General features: G+C 36.4%; 1 protein-coding gene across 1 annotated transcript; it reads left to right on the top strand.

Annotated features, from left to right (window-relative positions):
- Positions 1–19565: 19565 nt before the first annotated feature.
- On the top strand, positions 19566–21223 carry LOC140356577 (mitoregulin). Its single transcript, XM_072441631.1, has 2 exons — positions 19566–19774; positions 20252–21223. Exon 1 carries the CDS (start codon positions 19601–19603, stop codon positions 19769–19771), a length of 171 nt encoding a protein of 56 aa, XP_072297732.1. The 5' UTR covers positions 19566–19600; the 3' UTR covers positions 19772–19774; positions 20252–21223.
- Positions 21224–25330: the final 4107 nt, after the last annotated feature.

Here is a 25330-nt window from a genome sequence, read left to right as displayed (position 1 = left end):
CAGACTGGTTTTGTGATTGCTTTGTCATTGTCACAATGAAACAAACCACAGAAACTTCCTTTATACTTTCTCAAGACAGCACAGTCTAACAGGTCTTCTCATGACTTTAGCAACGAGAAAAAACTTAGAATAAACATCAATTCTAAATTGTTTTTTGTAGCCTATTGGTTTTCAAAACCTGTGCAAGAATCTAACCCGTCTCATGCCAGATGAATATGTAGAACTCTGAAGTGAGTTGAACTCACAAATATTGTGAGCACAATCAAATATATACTCAATACTGTGCAATCTGTGAGCCACATGCTACAGCATGCTTTTGTATTTGCCATTAAAAATATGTGATGCATCAAACCTTGTCAATGTTTAGCGTATTATTAGGCCCCTTTATTTACAAAGTATGTAACCACTTAACTGTATGTCAGGGATGCAAAAGGTAGAAATCCCTCCTGAGTGGTGATAGTTTAAAAGTGTTTTGTTCATCAGTTTAGGAAATTAAGTCACAGGCATTTTTTGTAGCGCACAATATGTACACAAAGTAATTCAAAGCGTTTTTCAGAACATGAAGAATCACAATATAAACAAATAAAAAGACAAATAATAATTTTGACCGTCTCATATGATGGTACTTCCTGGTTCTGGTCAGGACCCGAGCAGCAGCGTTCTGGATGTACTGCAGCTGTTTTACAGCTCGTTTGGAGAGGCCAGTGAGCGGCCGTTACTGTAGTCTAATCTACTGGAGACAAACACATGGATAAGTCTCTCCAAATCTGGTTTAGACACTATATTTTTGATTTTGGCAATGTTTTTAGATGGTAAAAAGTTGCTGATGTTATTGATTTGACGTGGCTATTAAAGTTCAAGTCTGAGTCCATTATTACCCCCAGATTTCTAACTTGGTTTGTAGGTTTTAGAGCGAGACTCTGGAGGCGACCGCTAACACTTTCTCTTTGTTTCTGTGGCCAAAAACGATGATTTCAGTCTTGTCTGAGTTCAGCTGGAGAAAGTTGTTTTGCATCCACACACTGATCTGTTGGATGCAGTGACAGAGTGAATCTACTGGTCCATAGTCACCTGCCGATAGTGAAACATAGATCTGAGTGTCGTCTGCATAATTGTGATAGGACACATTTTCACTGCGTATCAACTGACCTAACGGCAGCATGTAGAGGTTGAACAGAAGGGGTCCCAGGACTGACCCTTGTGGCACTCCACAGGTCAGGGGCATGTGGTCTGAGACACAGAAACCAATCTCAACAAAGTACTTCCTGTCTTCCAGATAGGACTTCATCAGTGTTCAGGCGGATGTCATTTGTCACCTTGATAAGAGCATTCACAGCACTGTAATGGCATCTTGGATTTTTTATTTTATTTCCTCAATTACTTCGGCCGGAAGGCTTTCTTAGACTGGACTTGTTTAGCTTGACATGGGGATAAGAGAAGGGGAGGACATGCAGCAAATTGCAGCCAGGATTCGAACTCACCGATTGCACATGGAGCCTGGCTGTCGCCTTAACTACCACCAGACCGCACTCAATTCTGCTCAATTACTGCTGTTTTCAAGGCTGGGAATATTCCAGATTAAAGAGACGTGTAAACTATGAAGACATCTAGTGGATAACACAAGGCAGCATGTAAATCAGGACTGGTGATGACCTTTTAGACATTTGTCATCACTTTTCCATGCCTTCAGCTTATTTATTTATTCATTAAATTTTTGCCCTTCAGCTTATTTTGAAATGCTTTTTTCCTTCACACAGTTTATCATTTACATGGACGATACATTTGCCTGCAATTTTAGAGTCTCCTCCGAACTGCAGGAGCCGGTGGTTTGAGAGACAAGTAAGTAAGTACATTTTATTTGTATAGCACCTTTCACAGTGAGAAGTCACAAAGTGCTTCACAGAAACACAGAATAAAACAAAAACACAAAGAATTTACAGTGAACAATACACAAAAATATACAGTCAAGTCAGACCCTAAAGCAACTGTAATTAAAAAGACAAGAAAGATACAGAAATGATCAGACAGCAACTTTCAAAAACACCCAAAGCTGCTATATCCAGCAGAAAAGTTGGACCAGGCCCAAAACTTCCCTTGTAGCATTTTTATTTGGGAAAGAGGGCTCTACATGGCAACATTTATTAGGCTACATTTATGACGTTACTTTGCTGCTACATTATAACGTTACTTTGCTGCTATATTTATGACGTTACTTTGCTGCTACATTATAACGTTACTTTGCTGCTACATTATAACGTTACTTTGCTGCTACATTATAACGTTACTTTGCTGCTGCATTATAACGTTACTTTGCTGCTGCATTATAACGTTACTTTGCTGCTGCATTATAACGTTACTTTACTGCTGCATTATAACGTTACTTTGCTGCTGCATTATAACGTTACTTTGCTGCTATATTATAACGTTACTTTGCTACTGCATTATAACGTTACTTTACTGCTGCCTTATAACGTTACTTTGCTGCTGCATTATAACGTTACTTTGCTGCTAAATTATAACGTTACTTTGCTGCTGCATTATAACGTTACTTTGCTGCTGCATTATAACGTTACTTTACTGCTGCCTTATAACGTTACTTTGCTGCTAAATTATAACGTTACTTTGCTGCTGCATTATAACGTTACTTTGCTGCTACATTATAACGTTACTTTGCTGCTATATTATAACGTTACTTTGCTGCTACATTATAACGTTACTTTGCTGCTGCATTATAACGTTACTTTGCTGCTAAATTATAACGTTACTTTGCTGCTGCATTATAACGTTACTTTGCTGCTGCATTATAACGTTACTTTGCTGCTGCATTATAACGTTACTTTACTGCTACATTATAACGTTACTTTGCTGCTACATTATAACGTTACTTTGCTGCTGCATTATAACGTTACTTTGCTGCTACATTATAACGTTACTTTGCTGCTACATTATAACGTTACTTTGCTGCTAAATTATAACGTTACTTTGCTGCTGCATTATAACGTTACTTTGCTGCTGCATTATAACGTTACTTTGCTGCTGCATTATAACGTTACTTTGCTGCTACATTATAACGTTACTTTGCTGCTACATTATAACGTTACTTTGCTGCTGCATTATGACGTTACTTTGCTGCTGCATTATAACGTTACTTTGCTGCTACATTATAACGTTACTTTGCTGCTACATTATAACGTTACTTTGCTGCTACATTATAACGTTACTTTGCTGCTGCATTATAACGTTACTTTGCTGCTGCATTATAACGTTACTTTGCTGCTACATTATAACGTTACTTTGCTGCTACATTATAACGTTACTTTGCTGCTGCATTATAACGTTACTTTGCTGCTGCATTATAACGTTACTTTGCTGCTACATTATAACGTTACTTTGCTGCTACATTATAACGTTACTTTGCTGCTACATTATAACGTTACTTTGCTGCTGCATTATAACGTTACTTTGCTGCTACATTATAACGTTACTTTGCTGCTGCGTTATAACTTTACTTTGCTGCTGCGTTATAACGTTACTTTGCTGCTACATTATAACGTTACTTTGCTGCTACATTATAACGTTACTTTGCTGCTACTTTATAACGTTACTTTGCTGCTGCATTATAACGTTACTTTGCTGCTACATTATAACGTTACTTTGCTGCTGCATTATAACATTACTTTGCTGCTACATTATAACATTATAACGTTACTTTGCTGCTACATTATAACTTTACTTTACTGCTACATTATAACGTTACTTTGCTGCTGCATTATAACATTACTTTGCTGCTACATTATAACATTATAACGTTACTTTGCTGCTACATTATAACGTTACTTTACTGCTGCATTATAACGTTACTTTGCTGCTGCATTATAACGTTACTTTGCTGCTACATTATAACGTTACTTTGCTGCTACATTATAACATTACTTTGCTGCTACATTATAACATTATAACGTTACTTTGCTGCTACATTATAACGTTACTTTGCTGCTGCATTATAACATTACTTTGCTGCTACATTATAACATTATAACGTTACTTTGCTGCTACATTATAACGTTACTTTGCTGCTGCATTATAACGTTACTTTGCTGCTGCATTATAACGTTACTTTGCTGCTACATTATAACGTTACTTTGCTGCTACATTATAACGTTACTTTGCTGCTACATTATAACGTTACTTTGCTGCTATATTATAACGTTACTTTGCTGCTACATTATAACGTTACTTTGCTGCTACATTATAACGTTACTTTGCTGCTACATTATAACGTTACTTTGCTGCTACATTATAACGTTACTTTGCTGCTACATTATAACGTTACTTTGCTGCTGCATTATAACGTTACTTTGCTGCTAAATTATAACGTTACTTTGCTGCTGCATTTTAACGTTACTTTGCTGCTACATTATAACATTATAACGTTACTTTGCTGCTGCATTATAACGTTACTTTGCTGCTGCATTATAACGTTACTTTGCTGCTGCATTTTAACGTTACTTTGCTGCTGCATTATAACGTTACTTTACTGCTACATTATAACGTTACTTTGCTGCTGCATTATAACGTTACTTTGCTGCTACATTATAACGTTACTTTGCTGCTGCATTATAACGTTACTTTGCTGCTGCATTATAACGTTACTTTGCTGCTACATTATAACGTTACTTTGCTGCTACATTATAACGTTACTTTACTGCTGCATTATAACGTTACTTTGCTGCTGCATTATAACGTTACTTTGCTGCTACATTATAATGTTACTTTACTGCTGCATTATAACGTTACTTTGCTGCTACATTATAACATTATAACGTTACTTTACTGCTGCATTATAACATTACTTTGCTGCTCCATTATAACATTACTTTGCTGCTACATTATAACGTTACTTTGCTGCTGCATTATAACGTTACTTTGCTGCTGCATTATAACGTTACTTTGCTGCTACATTATAACGTTACTTTGCTGCTGCATTATAACATTACTTTGCTGCTCCATTATAACATTACTTTGCTGCTACATTATAACGTTACTTTGCTGCTACATTATAACGTTACTTTGCTGCTGCATTATAACGTTACTTTGCTGCTACATTATAACGTTACTTTGCTGCTGCATTATAACGTTACTTTGCTGCTACATTATAACGTTACTTTGCTGCTGCATTATAACGTTACTTTGCTGCTACATTATAACGTTACTTTGCTGCTACATTATAACGTTACTTTGCTGCTGCATTATAACGTTACTTTGCTGCTACATTATAACGTTACTTTGCTGCTACATTATAACGTTACTTTGCTGCTACATTATAACGTTACTTTGCTGCTACATTATAACATTATAACGTTACTTTGCTGCTGCATTATAACGTTACTTTGCTGCAACATTATAACGTTACTTTGCTGCTACATTATAAAATTATAACGTTACTTTGCTGCTACATTATAACGTTACTTTGCTGCTGCATTATAACGTTACTTTGCTGCTACATTATAACATTATAACGTTACTTTACTGCTTCATTATAACGTTACTTTGCTGCTACATTATAACGTTACTTTGCTGCTACATTATAACGTTACTTTGCTGCTGCATTATAACGTTACTTTGCTGCTACATTATAACGTTACTTTGCTGCTACATTATAACGTTACTTTGCTGCTGCATTATAACGTTACTTTACTGCTACATTATAACGTTACTTTGCTGCTGCATTATAACGTTACTTTGCTGCTACATTATAACATTATAACGTTACTTTGCTGCTACATTATAACATTATAACATTACTTTGCTGCTACATTATAACGTTTCTTTACTGCTGCATTATAACGTTACTGTGCTGCTACATTATAACATTATAACGTTACTTTGCTGCTACATTATAACATTATAACGTTACTTTGCTGCTATATTATAACGTTACTTTGCTGCTACATTATAACGTTACTTTGCTGCTGCATTATAACGTTACTTTGCTGCTGCATTATAACGTTACTTTGCTGCTACATTATAACGTTACTTTGCTGCTGCATTATAACGTTACTTTGCTGCTACATTATAACGTTACTTTGCTGCTACATTACAATGTTACTTTGCTGCTACATTATAACGTTACTTTGCTGCTACATTACAATGTTACTTTGCTGCTACATTATAACGTTACTTTGCTGCTGCATTATAACGTTACTTTGCTGCTACATTATAACGTTACTTTGCTGCTACATTATAACGTTACTTTGCTGCTACATTATAACGTTACTTTGCTGCTGCATTATAATGTTACTTTGCTGCTACATTATAACGTTACTTTGCTGCTGCATTATAACGTTACTTTGCTGCTACATTATAACGTTACTTTGCTACTGCATTATAACGTTACTTTGCTGCTGCATTATAACGTTACTTTGCTGCTGCATTATAACGTTACTTTGCTGCTACATTATAACGTTACTTTGCTGCTACATTATAACGTTACTTTGCTGCTGCATTATAACGTTACTTTGCTGCTGCATTATAACGTTACGTTGCTGCTACATTATAACGTTACTTTGCTGCTACATTATAACGTTACTTTGCTGCTGCATTATAACGTTACGTTGCTGCTACATTATAACGTTACTTTACTGCTACATTATAACGTTACGTTGCTGCTACATTATAACGTTACTTTGCTGCTGCATTATAACGTTACTTTGCTGCTGCATTATAACGTTACTTTGCTGCTACATTATAACATTATAACGTTACTTTGCTGCTGCATTATAATGTTACTTTGCTGCTACATTATAACGTTACTTTACTGCTGCATTATAACGTTACTTTGCTGCTACATTATAACATTATAACGTTACTTTGCTGCTGCATTATAACGTTTCTTTACTGCTGCATTATAACGTTTCTTTACTGCTGCATTATAACGTTTCTTTACTGCTGCATTATAACGTTTCTTTACTGCTGCATTATAACGTTTCTTTACTGCTGCATTATAACATTATAACGTTACTTTACTGCTGCATTATAACGTTACTTTGCTGCTACATTATAACATTATAACGTTACTTTGCTGCTACATTATAACGTTACTTTACTGCTACATTATAACGTTACTTTGCTGCTACATTATAACGTTACTTTACTGCTACATTATAACGTTACTTTGCTGCTACATTATAACGTTACTTTGCTGCTACATTATAACGTTACTTTGCTGCTACATTATAACGTTACTTTGCTGCTGCATTATAACGTTACGTTGCTGCTACATTATAACGTTACTTTGCTGCTACATTATAACGTTACTTTGCTGCTGCATTATAACGTTACGTTGCTGCTACATTATAACGTTACTTTACTGCTACATTATAATGTTACTTTGCTGCTGCCTTATAACGTTACTTTACTGCTACATTATAACGTTACTTTGCTGCTACATTATAACATTATAACGTTACTTTGCTGCTGCATTATAACGTTACTTTGCTGCTACATTATAACGTTACTTTGCTGCTGCATTATAACGTTACTTTGCTGCTGCATTATAACGTTACTTTGCTGCTGCATTATAACGTTACTTTGCTGCTGCATTATAACGTTACTTTGCTGCTACATTATAACGTTACTTTGCTGCTGCATTATAACGTTACTTTGCTGCTGCATTATAACGTTACTTTGCTGCTGCATTATAACGTTACTTTGCTGCTGCATTATAACATTACTTTGCTGCTACATTATAACGTTACTTTGCTGCTACATTATAACGTTACTTTGCTGCTGCATTATAACGTTACTTTGCTGCTACATTATAACGTTACTTTGCTGCTACATTATAACGTTACTTTGCTGCTACATTATGACGTTACTTTGCTGCTACATTATAACGTTACTTTGCTGCTGCATTATAACGTTACTTTGCTGCTACATTATAACGTTACTTTGCTGCTACATTATAACGTTACTTTGCTGCTACATTATAACGTTACTTTGCTGCTACATTATAACGTTACTTTGCTGCTACATTATAACGTTACTTTGCTGCTACATTATAACGTTACTTTGCTGCTGCATTATAACGTTACTTTGCTGCTACATTATAACGTTACTTTGCTGCTACATTATAACGTTACTTTACTGCTACATTATAACGTTACTTTGCTGCTGCATTATAACGTTACTTTGCTGCTACATTATAACGTTACTTTGCTGCTACATTATAACATTATAACGTTTCTTTACTGCTGCATTATAACGTTACTTTGCTGCTACATTATAACATTATAACATTACTTTGCTGCTACATTATAACGTTTCTTTACTGCTGCATTATAACGTTACTTTGCTGCTACATTATAACATTATAACGTTACTTTGCTGCTGCATTATAACGTTACTTTGCTGCTACATTATAACGTTACTTTACTGCTACATTATAACGTTACTTTGCTGCTACATTATAACATTACTTTGCTGCTACATTATAACATTATAACGTTACTTTGCTACTACATTATAACGTTTCTTTACTGCTGCATTATAACGTTTCTTTACTGCTGCATTATAACGTTACTTTGCTGCTACATTATAACATTATAACGTTACTTTGCTGCTGCATTATAACGTTACTTTGCTGCTGCATTATAACGTTACTTTGCTGCTACATTTATGACGTTACTTTGCTGCTACATTATAACGTTACTTTGCTGCTACATTATAACGTTACTTTGCTGCTACATTTATGACGTTACTTTGCTGCTACATTATAACGTTACTTTGCTGCTACATTATAACGTTACTTTGCTGCTACATTTATGACGTTACTTTGCTGCTACATTATAACGTTACTTTGCTGCTACATTATGACGTTACTTTGCTGCTACATTATAACGTTACTTTGCTGCTGCATTATAACGTTACTTTGCTGCTACATTATAACGTTACTTTGCTGCTACATTATAACGTTACTTTGCTGCTGCATTATAACGTTACTTTGCTGCTACATTATAACGTTACTTTGCTGCTACATTATAACGTTACTTTGCTGCTACATTATAACGTTACTTTGCTGCTGCATTATAACGTTACTTTGCTGCTACATTATAACATTATAACGTTACTTTACTGCTGCATTATAACGTTACTTTGCTGCTACATTATAACGTTACTTTGCTGCTGCATTATAACGTTACTTTGCTGCTACATTATAACGTTACTTTGCTGCTGCATTATAACGTTACTTTGCTGCTGCATTATAACGTTACTTTGCTGCTGCATTATAACGTTACTTTACTGCTACATTATAACGTTACTTTGCTGCTGCATTATAACGTTACTTTGCTGCTGCATTATAACGTTACTTTGCTGCAACATTATAACGTTACTTTGCTGCTACATTATAAAATTATAACGTTACTTTGCTGCTGCATTATAACGTTACTTTGCTGCTACATTATAACGTTACTTTGCTGCTGCATTATAACGTTACTTTGCTGCTACATTATAACGTTACTTTGCTGCTGCATTATAACGTTACTTTGCTGCTGCATTATAACGTTACTTTGCTGCAACATTATAACGTTACTTTGCTGCTACATTATAAAATTATAACGTTACTTTGCTGCTACATTATAACGTTACTTTGCTGCTACATTATAACGTTACTTTGCTGCTGCATTATAACGTTACTTTGCTGCTACATTATAACGTTACTTTGCTGCTGCATTATAACGTTACTTTGCTGCTACATTATAACGTTACTTTGCTGCTGCATTATAACGTTACTTTGCTGCTGCATTATAACGTTACTTTGCTGCAACATTATAACGTTACTTTGCTGCTACATTATAAAATTATAACGTTACTTTGCTGCTACATTATAACGTTACTTTGCTGCTGCATTATAACGTTACTTTGCTGCTGCATTATAACGTTACTTTGCTGCTGCATTATAACGTTACTTTACTGCTACATTATAACGTTACTTTGCTGCTGCATTATAACGTTACTTTGCTGCTGCATTATAACGTTACTTTGCTGCAACATTATAACGTTACTTTGCTGCTACATTATAAAATTATAACGTTACTTTGCTGCTGCATTATAACGTTACTTTGCTGCTACATTATAACGTTACTTTGCTGCTGCATTATAACGTTACTTTGCTGCTACATTATAACGTTACTTTGCTGCTGCATTATAACGTTACTTTGCTGCTGCATTATAACGTTACTTTGCTGCAACATTATAACGTTACTTTGCTGCTACATTATAAAATTATAACGTTACTTTGCTGCTACATTATAACGTTACTTTGCTGCTGCATTATAACGTTACTTTGCTGCTGCATTATAACGTTACTTTGCTGCTGCATTTTAACGTTACTTTGCTGCTGCATTATAACGTTACTTTACTGCTACATTATAACGTTACTTTGCTGCTGCATTATAACGTTACTTTGCTGCTACATTATAACGTTACTTTGCTGCTGCATTATAACGTTACTTTGCTGCTGCATTATAACGTTACTTTGCTGCTACATTATAACGTTACTTTGCTGCTACATTATAACGTTACTTTACTGCTGCATTATAACGTTACTTTGCTGCTACATTATAATGTTACTTTACTGCTGCATTATAACGTTACTTTGCTGCTACATTATAACATTATAACGTTACTTTACTGCTGCATTATAACATTACTTTGCTGCTCCATTATAACATTACTTTGCTGCTACATTATAACGTTACTTTGCTGCTGCATTATAACGTTACTTTGCTGCTGCATTATAACGTTACTTTGCTGCTACATTATAACGTTACTTTCCTGCTACATTATGACGTTACTTTGCTGCTGCATTATAACGTTACTTTGCTGCTGCATTATAACGTTACTTTGCTGCTACATTATAACGTTACTTTGCTGCTACATTATAACGTTACTTTCCTGCTACATTATGACGTTACTTTGCTGCTACATTATAACGTTACTTTGCTGCTGCATTATAACGTTACTTTGCTGCTGCATTATAACGTTACTTTGCTGCTACATTATAACGTTACTTTCCTGCTACATTATGACGTTACTTTGCTGCTACATTATAACGTTACTTTGCTGCTGCATTATAACGTTACTTTGCTGCTACATTATAACGTTACTTTGCTGCTGCATTATAACGTTACTTTGCTGCTGCATTATAACGTTACTTTGCTGCTACATTATAACGTTACTTTGCTGCTGCATTATAACGTTACTTTGCTGCTGCATTATAACGTTACTTTGCTGCTACATTATAACATTATAACGTTACTTTGCTGCTGCATTATAACGTTACTTTGCTGCTACATTATAACGTTACTTTGCTGCTACATTATAACGTTACTTTGCTGCTACATTATAACGTTACTTTGCTGCTACATTATAACGTTACTTTGCTGCTGCATTATAACGTTACTTTGCTGCTACATTATAACGTTACTTTGCTGCTACATTATAACGTTACTTTGCTGCTACATTATAACGTTACTTTGCTGCTACATTATAACATTATAACGTTACTTTGCTGCTGCATTATAACGTTACTTTGCTGCAACATTATAACGTTACTTTGCTGCTACATTATAAAATTATAACGTTACTTTGCTGCTACATTATAACGTTACTTTGCTGCTGCATTATAACGTTACTTTGCTGCTACATTATAACGTTACTTTGCTGCTGCATTATAACGTTACTTTGCTGCTGCATTATAACGTTACTTTGCTGCTACATTATAACGTTACTTTGCTGCTGCATTATAACGTTACTTTGCTGCTGCATTATAACGTTACTTTGCTGCTACATTATAACGTTACTTTGCTGCTGCATTATAACGTTACTTTGCTGCTGCATTATAACGTTACTTTGCTGCTGCATTATAACGTTACTTTGCTGCTGCATTATAACGTTACTTTGCTGCTACATTATAACGTTACTTTGCTGCTACATTATAACGTTACTTTGCTGCTGCATTATAACGTTACTTTGCTGCTACATTATAACGTTACTTTGCTGCTACATTATAACGTTACTTTGCTGCTACATTATGACGTTACTTTGCTGCTACATTATAACGTTACTTTGCTGCTGCATTATAACGTTACTTTGCTGCTACATTATAACGTTACTTTGCTGCTACATTATAACGTTACTTTGCTGCTACATTATAACGTTACTTTGCTGCTACATTATAACGTTACTTTGCTGCTACATTATAACGTTACTTTGCTGCTACATTTATGACGTTACTTTGCTGCTACATTATAACGTTACTTTGCTGCTACATTATGACGTTACTTTGCTGCTACATTATAACGTTACTTTGCTGCTACATTATAACGTTACTTTGCTGCTACATTATAACGTTACTTTGCTGCTGCATTATAACGTTACTTTGCTGCTACATTATAACGTTACTTTGCTGCTACATTATAAAATTATAACGTTACTTTGCTGCTGCATTATAACGTTACTTTGCTGCTACATTATAACGTTACTTTGCTGCTGCATTATAACGTTACTTTGCTGCTACATTATAACATTATAACGTTACTTTACTGCTGCATTATAACGTTACTTTGCTGCTACATTATAACGTTACTTTGCTGCTGCATTATAACGTTACTTTGCTGCTACATTATAACGTTACTTTGCTGCTGCATTATAACGTTACTTTGCTGCTGCATTATAACGTTACTTTGCTGCTACATTATAACGTTACTTTGCTGCTGCATTATAACGTTACTTTGCTGCTGCATTATAACGTTACTTTGCTGCAACATTATAACGTTACTTTGCTGCTACATTATAAAATTATAACGTTACTTTGCTGCTGCATTATAACGTTACTTTGCTGCTACATTATAACGTTACTTTGCTGCTGCATTATAACGTTACTTTGCTGCTGCATTATAACGTTACTTTGCTGCTGCATTATAACGTTACTTTGCTGCTGCATTATAACGTTACTTTGCTGCTACATTATAACATTATAACGTTACTTTACTGCTGCATTATAACGTTACTTTGCTGCTACATTATAACGTTACTTTGCTGCTGCATTATAACGTTACTTTGCTGCTACATTATAACGTTACTTTGCTGCTATATTATAACGTTACTTTGCTGCTGCATTATAACGTTACTTTGCTGCTACATTATAACGTTACTTTGCTGCTACATTATAACGTTACTTTGCTGCTACATTATAACGTTACTTTGCTGCTACATTATAACACTATAACGTTACTTTACTGCTTCATTATAACGTTACTTTGCTGCTGCATTATAACGTTACTTTACTGCTACATTATAACGTTACTTTGCTGCTACATTATAACATTATAACGTTACTTTACTGCTGCATTATAACGTTACTTTGCTGCTGCATTATAACGTTACTTTACTGCTACATTATAACGTTACTTTGCTGCTACATTATAACATTATAACGTTACTTTGCTGCTGCATTATAACGTTACTTTGCTGCTACATTATAACGTTACTTTGCTGCTACATTATAACATTATAACGTTACTTTACTGCTTCATTATAACGTTACTTTGCTGCTGCATTATAACGTTACTTTACTGCTACATTATAACGTTACTTTGCTGCTACATTATAACGTTACTTTGCTGCTACATTATAACGTTACTTTGCTGCTACATTATAACGTTACTTTGCTGCTACATTATAACGTTACTTTGCTGCTGCATTATAACGTTACTTTGCTGCTGCATTATAACGTTACTTTGCTGCTACATTATAACGTTACTTTGCTGCTGCATTATAACGTTACTTTGCTGCTGCATTATAACGTTACTTTGCTGCTACATTATAACGTTACTTTGCTGCTGCATTATAACGTTACTTTGCTGCTGCATTATAACGTTACTTTGCTGCTACATTATAACGTTACTTTGCTGCTATATTATAACGTTACTTTGCTGCTACATTATAACATTATAACGTTACTTTGCTGCTCCATTATAACATTACTTTGCTGCTACATTATAACGTTACTTTGCTGCTACATTATAACGTTACTTTGCTGCTGCATTATAACGTTACTTTGCTGCTGCATTATAACGTTACTTTGCTGCTACATTATAACGTTACTTTGCTGCTACATTATAACGTTACTTTGCTGCTGCATTATAACGTTACTTTGCTGCTACATTATAACGTTACTTTGCTGCTACATTATAACGTTACTTTGCTGCTGCATTATAACGTTACTTTGCTGCTGCATTATAACGTTACTTTGCTGCTGCATTATAACGTTACTTTGCTGCTACATTATAACGTTACTTTGCTGCTACATTATAACGTTACTTTGCTGCTACATTATAACGTTACTTTGCTGCTGCATTATAACGTTACTTTGCTGCTACATTATAACGTTACTTTGCTGCTACATTATAACGTTACTTTACTGCTACATTATAACGTTACTTTGCTGCTGCATTATAACGTTACTTTGCTGCTACATTATAACATTATAACGTTACTTTGCTACTACATTATAACGTTACTTTGCTGCTACATTATAACGTTACTTTGCTGCTACATTATAACGTTACTTTGCTGCTACATTATAACGTTACTTTGCTGCTACATTATAACGTTACTTTGCTGCTGCATTATAACGTTACTTTGCTGCTACATTATAACGTTACTTTGCTGCTACATTATAACGTTACTTTACTGCTACATTATAACGTTACTTTGCTGCTGCATTATAACGTTACTTTGCTGCTACATTATAACATTATAACGTTTCTTTACTGCTGCATTATAACGTTACTTTGCTGCTACATTATAACATTATAACGTTACTTTGCTGCTACATTATAACGTTTCTTTACTGCTGCATTATAACGTTACTTTGCTGCTACATTATAACATTATAACGTTACTTTACTGCTGCATTATAACGTTACTTTGCTGCTACATTATAACATTATAACGTTACTTTGCTGCTGCATTATAACGTTACTTTGCTGCTGCATTATAACGTTACTTTGCTGCTACATTATAACGTTACTTTGCTGCTACATTATAACGTTACTTTGCTGCTACATTATAACGTTACTTTGCTGCTACATTATAACGTTACTTTGCTGCTACATTATAACGTTACTTTGCTGCTACATTATAACGTTACTTTGCTGCTACATTATAACGTTACTTTGCTGCTGCATTATAACGTTACTTTGCTGCTACATTATAACGTTACTTTGCTGCTACATTTATGACGTTACTTTGCTGCTACATTATAACGTTACTTTGCTGCTACATTATAACGTTACTTTGCTGCTACATTTATGACGTTACTTTGCTGCTACATTATAACGTTACTTTGCTGCTACATTATGACGTTACTTTGCTGCTACATTATAACGTTACTTTGCTGCTACATTATAACGTTACTTTGCTGCTACATTATAACGTTACTTTGCTGCTACATTATAACGTTACTTTGCTGCTACATTATAACGTTACTTTGCTGCTGCATTATAACGTTACTTTACTGCTACATTATAACATTATAACGTTACTTTGCTGCTACATTATAAAATTATAACGTTACTTTGCTGCTGCATTATAACGTTACTTTGCTGCTACATTATAACGTTACTTTGCTGCTGCATTATAACGTTACTTTGCTGCTACATTATAACATTATAACGTTACTTTACTGCTGCATTATAACGTTACTTTGCTGCTACATTATAACGTTACTTTGCTGCTGCATTATAACGTTACTTTGCTGCTACATTATAACGTTACTTTGCTGCTGCATTATAACGTTACTTTGCTGCTACATTATAACGTTACTTTGCTGCTGCATTATAACGTTACTTTGCTGCTGCATTATAACGTTACTTTGCTGCTACATTATAACGTTACTTTGCTGCTGCATTATAACGTTACTTTGCTGCTACATTATAACGTTACTTTGCTGCTACATTATAACATTATAACGTTACTTTACTGCTGCATTATAACGTTACTTTGCTGCTACATTATAACGTTACTTTGCTGCTGCATTATAACGTTACTTTGCTGCTACATTATAACATTATAACGTTACTTTACTGCTGCATTATAACGTTACTTTGCTGCTACATTATAACGTTACTTTGCTGCTGCATTATAACGTTACTTTGCTGCTGCATTATAACGTTACTTTGCTGCTACATTATAACGTTACTTTGCTGCTGCATTATAACGTTACTTTGCTGCTACATTATAACGTTACTTTGCTGCTACATTATAACGTTACTTTGCTGCTGCATTATAACGTTACTTTACTGCTACATTATAACGTTACTTTGCTGCTGCATTATAACGTTACTTTGCTGCTACATTATAACATTATAACGTTACTTTGCTGCTACATTATAACATTATAACATTACTTTGCTGCTACATTAAAACGTTTCTTTACTGCTGCATTATAACGTTACTTTGCTGCTACATTATAACATTATAACGTTACTTTGCTGCTACATTATAACATTATAACGTTACTTTGCTGCTATATTATAACGTTACTTTGCTGCTACATTATAACGTTACTTTGCTGCTGCATTATAACGTTACTTTGCTGCTACATTATAACGTTACTTTGCTGCTGCATTATAATGTTACTTTGCTGCTACATTATAACGTTACTTTGCTGCTACATTATAACGTTACTTTGCTGCTACATTATAATGTTACTTTGCTGCTGCATTATAACGTTACTTTGCTGCTACATTATAACGTTACTTTGCTGCTGCATTATAACGTTACTTTGCTGCTACATTATAACGTTACTTTGCTGCTACATTACAATGTTACTTTGCTGCTACATTATAACGTTACTTTGCTGCTACATTACAATGTTACTTTGCTGCTACATTATAACGTTACTTTGCTGCTACATTACAATGTTACTTTGCTGCTACATTATAACGTTACTTTGCTGCTACATTATAACGTTACTTTGCTGCTGCATTATAATGTTACTTTGCTGCTACATTATAACGTTACTTTGCTGCTGCATTATAACGTTACTTTGCTGCTACATTATAACGTTACTTTGCTACTGCATTATAACGTTACTTTGCTGCTGCATTATAACGTTACTTTGCTGCTGCATTATAACGTTACTTTGCTGCTACATTATAACGTTACTTTGCTGCTACATTATAACGTTACTTTGCTGCTGCATTATAACGTTACTTTGCTGCTGCATTATAACGTTACGTTGCTGCTACATTATAACGTTACTTTGCTGCTACATTATAACGTTACTTTGCTGCTGCATTATAACGTTACGTTGCTGCTACATTATAACGTTACTTTACTGCTACATTATAACGTTACGTTGCTGCTACATTATAACGTTACTTTGCTGCTGCATTATAACGTTACTTTGCTGCTGCATTATAACGTTACTTTGCTGCTACATTATAACATTATAACGTTACTTTGCTGCTGCATTATAACGTTACTTTGCTGCTACATTATAACGTTACTTTACTGCTGCATTATAACGTTACTTTGCTGCTACATTATAACATCATAACGTTACTTTGCTGCTACATTATAACGTTACTTTGCTGCTACATTATAACGTTACTTTACTGCTACATTATAACGTTACTTTGCTGCAACATTATAACATTATAACGTTACTTTACTGCTACATTATAACGTTACTTTGCTGCTACATTATAACGTTACTTTGCTGCTGCATTATAACGTTACGTTGCTGCTACATTATAACATTATAACGTTACTTTACTGCTACATTATAACGTTACTTTGCTGCTACATTATAACGTTACTTTGCTGCTGCATTATAACGTTACGTTGCTGCTACATTATAACGTTACTTTGCTGCTACATTATAACGTTACTTTGCTGCTGCATTATAACGTTACGTTGCTGCTACATTATAACGTTACTTTACTGCTACATTATAATGTTACTTTGCTGCTGCCTTATAACGTTACTTTACTGCTACATTATAACGTTACTTTGCTGCTGCATTATAACGTTACTTTGCTGCTACATTATAACGTTACTTTGCTGCTACATTATAACGTTACTTTGCTGCTGCATTATAACGTTACTTTACTGCTACATTATAACGTTACTTTGCTGCTGCATTATAACGTTACTTTGCTGCTGCATTATAACGTTACTTTACTGCTACATTATAACGTTACTTTGCTGCTACATTACAATGTTACTTTGCTGCTACATTATAACGTTACTTTGCTGCTACATTATAACGTTACTTTACTGCTACATTATAACGTTACTTTGCTGCTACATTATAACGTTACTTTGCTGCTGCATTATAACGTTACTTTACTGCTACATTATAACGTTACTTTGCTGCTACATTACAATGTTACTTTGCTGCTACATTATAACGTTACTTTGCTGCTACATTATAACGTTACTTTGCTGCTACATTATAACGTTACTTTGCTGCTGCATTATAACGTTACTTTGCTGCTACATTATAACGTTACTTTGCTGCTGCATTATAACGTTACTTTGCTGCTACATTATAACGTTACTTTGCTGCTACATTATAACGTTACTTTGCTGCTGCATTATAACGTTACTTTGCTGCTGCATTATAACGTTACTTTGCTGCTGCATTATAACGTTACTTTGCTGCTGCATTATAACGTTACTTTGCTGCTGCATTATAACGTTACTTTACTGCTGCATTATAACGTTACTTTGCTGCTGCATTATAACGTTACTTTACTGCTGCATTATAACGTTACTTTGCTGCTGCATTATAACATTATAACGTTACTTTACTGATGCATTATAACATTATAACGTTACTTTACTGCTGCATTATAACATTATAACGTTACTTTACTGATGCATTATAACATTATAACGTTACTTTACTGATGCATTATAACATTATAACGTTACTTTGCTGCTGCATTATAACATTATAACGTTACTTTACTGATGCATTATAACATTATAACGTTACTTTACTGATGCATTATAACATTATAACGTTACTTTACTGATGCATTATAACGTTACTTTACTGATGCATTATAACATTATAACGTTACTTTACTGCTGCATTATAACATTATAACGTTACTTTACTGCTGCATTATAACATTATAACGTTACTTTACTGATGCATTATAACATTATAACGTTACTTTACTGATGCATTATAACATTATAACGTTACTTTACTGCTGCATTATAACATTATAACGTTACTTTACTGCTGCATTATAACATTATAACGTTACTTTACTGCTGCATTATAACATTATAACGTTACTTTACTGATGCATTATAACATTATAACGTTACTTTACTGATGCATTATAACATTATAACGTTACTTTACTGATGCATTATAACATTATAACGTTACTTTACCGGTTTCCCCTATGAAAGAAGTCATACGAGACTCTCGTTCCTTCTCGCGAGAGTGAATACTTCCTGTTTGCCCGCGGACGGACACGCTCGCATCTGCCGGACAGAGGTGAACATGGCAGAAGTGTCGGAGAGGACGCTCCAGGTCGCGGTGGTCGTCTCTTTCGCCGCGGGCTTCTTGGCGGGCTGGCAGGCCAACAGGATGAGGAGGAAGTTTCTAGACTGGAGGAAAAAGCGCTTACAAGACAAACTGTCCGAGACGCAGAAGAAAATAGACCTGTCCTGAAGGGTAATCGCCTACATTACGTTCATGTAACGCACTGTCCTTATGGTGCGTTCACGTGCCTAGACCCTCAGCTGGATTATTCTATTCTATTCTACCTTTGTCTTAATAACCAGGCCTGAATCACTGACGTCTCATAAACCTTGCATTACTCAGTGTGATTCTATGGGCCAATAATAAGATAAGATAAAATATGCCTTTATTTGTCCACACATGGGGAAATTTTGGTGTTGCAACGCAAGTAGATATAGAAGAAAAGAACAGATAACACTCTTAATAGAACAAAACTCTTATAAACAAAACTCCTATGTACAGAACCTCTCATATTCTTAATGGGGAATAGAGAAAAAAACAATTGAAAGATAAATAAAAGAAAAATAAAAAGATAAAAATAAGCTAACATAAGACAAAATAATAAGAGTGGTATGTAGACAAGGTGTGCCATTCCCTGCCATGTCGACACCAGTGTCATTATTCTTTCAGGTTTTCCTTTGCTGCCGGTTGGACTGGTGCTGCCTGACACTTGAAGAAGTGAATCTCCTGCCAACATGTGTCATCTGAAGTCTGTGGATCACTGTCTCTGTATGGACTGTAACCTTAACACTCACTAAATCCCCTCTGGACCATTCATTTGTGTTTTTGTAGCCAGCTCTGTGGTCAATACATTATTTTTACATTTGGTAGACCAAGACAAATGTTTTATATGCAAATAAATTGAGTTCTAAAGATTTATATTGCATTCTGCATCCTAGATCTGATCTGCTCCATGCTGTAGTGTTACGGGGCATATTTAAATTGTGAACAGGTTATTTCTGTGGTTCTATTTATAAAGGTAGCTTGTGGGCTCCCTCTGCTGGTTGACTTGCCTTGTTACATGGAGTGACATTTAACTCTTTCAGCGCATCAACCGTAACGCATACATACAGCTCAAGGCCCAAGCTCGTCCGTTCCAGGGAGCTAAGCAAGACCAGCCCAGGGTTGTACTTTGGTGGTAGATCGCTGCGAAAACCAGTTGTCACAGTGGGACAACTGTGCCTGCCCCGGCCCCGCTTCCATTAGTCTGTCCCAGGGCAGGTGTAACCAGGTGTGAAGTGAATGAATAATACAATGTGAAGTGTCTTTGAGTGTCCAAAAAGGGTTATATACATTGTTCTTGTTAACATCATTAACAACAGACAGTTAAAATCAGACAATACCTGTTAAGAAGATCATTACTGTGACAGGTGATTGTGTTTCCAGGTCTTTCAGACAGGGGTCAAAATGAGCCATAGGTCATAGGTATACGATCTCATAAGAGTTTAATAGTTTAAGAAAACAGATTTCCACAGGACATTATTTTGGAGTTAATTTCCCCCTGACTAAATAGTAGATTTGTTCATTGCAGCAGTGGAAACAACCAGTGGTAACGTTAAAATGTATCAATTCATTTCAATAAATTCCAGTGATTTTACCGTCTATGGATCCCATGAATGTTTTATATTTAGGCTACAGTTTATTTTCATGGTTCATCTTTTAATATCACAACAAAATATTGTGAAATAGAATAAAATAACTTAAATAATAGATGCTGTCAGTAGGTGGTGCTACAGTTCTATGTCACTGTTTACACAGTGTTTACGTGTTTACTTTACACCATGTTGACGTTCATTGTTTCAGATACTTAAAAAAAAGAAAGAAAAAGTCATCCTTAACATCATCACATTTAACATCAAAATACAGTATTATGCATGCAGTTTAAATCTACTTGAGCTTTATAGTCCAACAGGTCTCCCAGGGTTTCACATGACTCTGCTAAGGAACGCTCTTTGCAAAATCACCTTTACAAATTGACATAAATTGAAATGGGCACACCATGATCCTCACACCAAATCATAAAAAAAGGTAATTTATTTACGCTGCTGAATGCTTAGAGACACTTAAAGGCACAGACATTAAAAATAACCCAATTTGACTAACCAAATGTGATGCTGTGAACATTAGCTAAAAGTTAAAATGTGCTGGAGAATGCACTGACAAATGGAGGCGGAGATGAGTGCCATGGGAGGAGAACTCTGCCGTGTCTGTGTTTTGGAGAGGCTGTGATTGTCCCTTAGCGCCTAATGCTGGGGCTAAATTGTGATGAATAGCTGACTGGAGTGGGCTCTTGGTGTGTAAACTGTCTGGCTTCTGTTTATTTTTGAAACCAGCTCTGTGTGACTGACTGTGGGCAGCGAGACGAGATGCCAAAGACTATTTCCAAAGGGAGAGGAACGATAACGTGCAAAGCTTCTTTACTGAAATGGACTGCACTGTTGTTGGTCCTGTGAGAGCCACTTAGTATATTGTATAATCTGTTGCATGTGTCGTTGTTTGTGGGTTTTGACTCTCTGTCCTGTGTGAAATGAGCTTTGAACATTTTAGAAATATGACTGCATTAAACCTACTTCATCATGGTGTATTGTCCACGTTGTGTCCATGTGAAATCAGTGAAGTTCAAAGCGCATATGACAGGTTTTCATGTTTTTCAAAATATGACTGGGAGGATAAAACATATTTATAAAAAAAGATATACAAATATTTATCATAGTTTTACATCATTCAAGTTACTGTTTGTGAAGAAAAGTTGAAAAATAAAATAGGAAAATTACATGAAGTAGAGCTGAGATCTAAATATTGCTGTCAATGTCAAAAATATGAACATTTAAATAAACAATAATTTAGTCAAAATTAAGTTATGGAGTTAAAATTACCTCAAATATCAACTACTAATATTTATCAAATCATTATTTCAAGTACATTGATATGTACTTTGGACCTTGTTTACGGTATGGTTGCTAGGTGACAGTTGTGGAATACATCTGCTGCTCATGTCCAACCAGGAAGTAACACAATAAACCTCACCAAAATTGTCAGACTTGGAAAAACTAGGCACATTTTTTAAATGTCTAATATGTCACTTGAAGTAATAGCATTTTTGTTGAGTCTTTTATTGATTGATTCCTTCCTCAACTCTGATTCTGTGTCTACCTTCCAATCACCCCTAACCACTCACAGGAAATTAATACATTACTATTCATTTGTGTGAAGTATATTTTTTTCCTTCTTCTAATGACTTCCGGCAGGCTGTCTGCGAGCGCAGCGTACCGCTGCTCCCTCTGATTAGTATTCACCTTATTCCACAAGCCTGTCTGGGCATCGCCATTCCACGTAATCCTTCTTCCGGTTGTATTAGTTCACTTAGGGCTGCCGACAGCCAGATAAAATAAATTCCACACAAACTAAAAAGTCGTTTTCAGGAAGCACAGGAAATCGGTGCAGTGTTAACTTGTTGGTCACATTAACAGTGGATATTTTCCACAAATCAATCTACTTCATAGCATATTTTAGTAGTGAGACTTTTCCCTCATTCTCCACTTAAAAGAGTGTAGTTACCGCTCGGCCGGAAGTGTGATTACAACAGAACCGTCGATCTGTGGCGAAAAGAACAAGTGGGCGGGGCGGAATAAGGTCAATAGGAATAACACTCTACTTTATATTATAGAGTAGACAGTACTCTACTTCATAAGTATCTTGTCCAGGGAGACATTATTGTTGCCTGACCAGCCATTCCCAACACGTTTTGGCAAATTCGAACAGAATGTGGGCGGGTCAGGCAAACATTATTGTATAATAACAAGTCTGTAGACGATGCAATCAACCTGGCCCTCCACTTCACCACTCCCTGGGAATGATCCTGGTTGTGGACTTCAGCTCTGCATTCAACACCATCTGAATATCATCAGAACAGAACTGCTCTGTTCCAGGACAAGCTCTCCCAGCTCAACGTGCCTGACTCCACCTGCAGGTCACTGACTTCCTGACGGATAGGAGCCAGCAGAGCATGTACTTCCTGCAGAAGCAGGTGCAGTTCACCTCCTCCATCACCGTGTGGTACGCTGGAGCCACAGCCAGGGACAAACAGAGACTACAGCGCATTGTGCGCTCTGCTGAGAAGATGATCGGCTGCAGACTTCCATCTCTGCAGGATCTGTACATCTCCAGGGCTCTGGGACAAAGAGTCGATCACAGCCGACCCTTCTCACGCTGGACTGCTTTTATTGTACACATATTATTTTGCCTGACCTTATTTTATCTTATTTTAGCAAAGTATATACTTTTTTACTGTTATTATTAGGATCCACTGTTTTATGTTGCACCTTAACGCAATCAAATAAATTGATGCATTGGATTTATGCAGCACCTTGAACTGCAAAGCGGTTTACAGTACATTATATTATAAAATACTTGGTGGAGATATGCTACCATTGTAGTCACAGCTACCCTGGGGCAGACTGAAAGAAACAAGGATCCCAATCTGCACCATCAGCTCCTTCAACCAGCACTAATCACTCAGTGTCTTGCTTAAGGACACAATAACTAGTATGCACTAGAGTCACTGCTGCTTATGGATGTATTATATGAAGTGCCCCCCTGTGGCCCCTGTGGCCCCTGTGGCCCCTGTGGCCCTGTGGCCCTGTGGCCCTGTGGCCCTGTGGCCCTGTGGCCCTGTGGCCCTGTGGCCCTGTGGCCCTGTGGCCCTGTGGCCCTGTGGCCCTGTGGCCCTGTGGCCCTGTGGCCCTGTGGCCCTGTGGCGTGATGCTGGGATCAGATGAATTCAGAGATCTGGAGTAACTTCTGAAATGTCAAACCTGCTGCTGAAGCACAGCTCAGAGTGAAGAAAAAAATAAGCAGTTAAGTTAGTTTACACAATTAAAACGAAATCAAAATACCAGAAACTTGTAGTTCTGCCCAATTTAGAGGTGATTTAATTTTGAATATTGAAGATAAGAAAATCATAATTATGATACCATCCATCCATTTTCTGCCGCTTATCCGGGGCCGGGTCGCAGGGGCAGCAGTCTGAGCAGGGACTCCCAGACTTCCCTCTCCCCAGACACTTCCTCCAACTCCTTCGGGGGGATCCCGAGGCGTTCCCAGGCCAGCCGAGAGACATAGTCTCTCCAGCGTGTCCTGGGTCTTCCCCGGGGCCTCTTCCCAGTGGGACATGCCTGAAACACCTCCCGAGGGAGGCGCCCAGGAGGCATCCGGAACAGATGCCCGAGCCACCTCAGCTGGCTCCTCTCGACGTGGAGGAGCAGCGGCTCTACTCCGAGCTCTCCCCATGTGGCCGAGCTCCTCACCTTATCTCTAAGGGGGCGCCCAGCCACACGGCGGAGGAAACTCATTTCGACCGCTTGTATCCGCGATCTCGTTCTTTCGGTCACTACCCAAAGCTCATGACCATAGGTGAGGGTAGGAACGTAGACCGACCGGTAAATAGAGAGCTTTGCCTTTCGGTTCAGCTCCCTCTTTACCACAACGGTCCGATGCAGCGACTGCATCACTGCAGCCGCTGCACCGATCCGCCTGTCGATCTCACGCTCCATCCTTCACTCACTCGTGAACAAGACCCCGAGATACTTGAACTCCTCCACTTGGGGCAAGGACACCCCACCCACCTGGAGAGGGCAAGCCACCTTTTTCCGGTCGAGAACCATGGCCTCGGATTTGGAGGTGCTGATTCTCATCCCAGCCGCTTCACAC

This window comes from Eucyclogobius newberryi, unplaced genomic scaffold, assembly GCF_026437365.1.
Source record: "Eucyclogobius newberryi isolate DKJ021-1_F unplaced genomic scaffold, fEucNew1.0.hap1 SCAF_1, whole genome shotgun sequence".
In the NCBI taxonomy this organism is placed as follows: domain Eukaryota; kingdom Metazoa; phylum Chordata; class Actinopteri; order Gobiiformes; family Gobiidae; genus Eucyclogobius; species Eucyclogobius newberryi.
The sequence above is the reverse complement of the archived record's forward strand: the minus strand, read 5'-3'. Positions and strand labels throughout refer to the sequence as shown.

What these genes read in the sequence shown, in the direction of transcription:
- LOC140356577 (XM_072441631.1), top strand. Translation starts at nt 19,601, where the DNA reads ATGGCAGAAGTGTCGGAGAGGACGCTCCAGGTCGCGGTGGTCGTCTCT.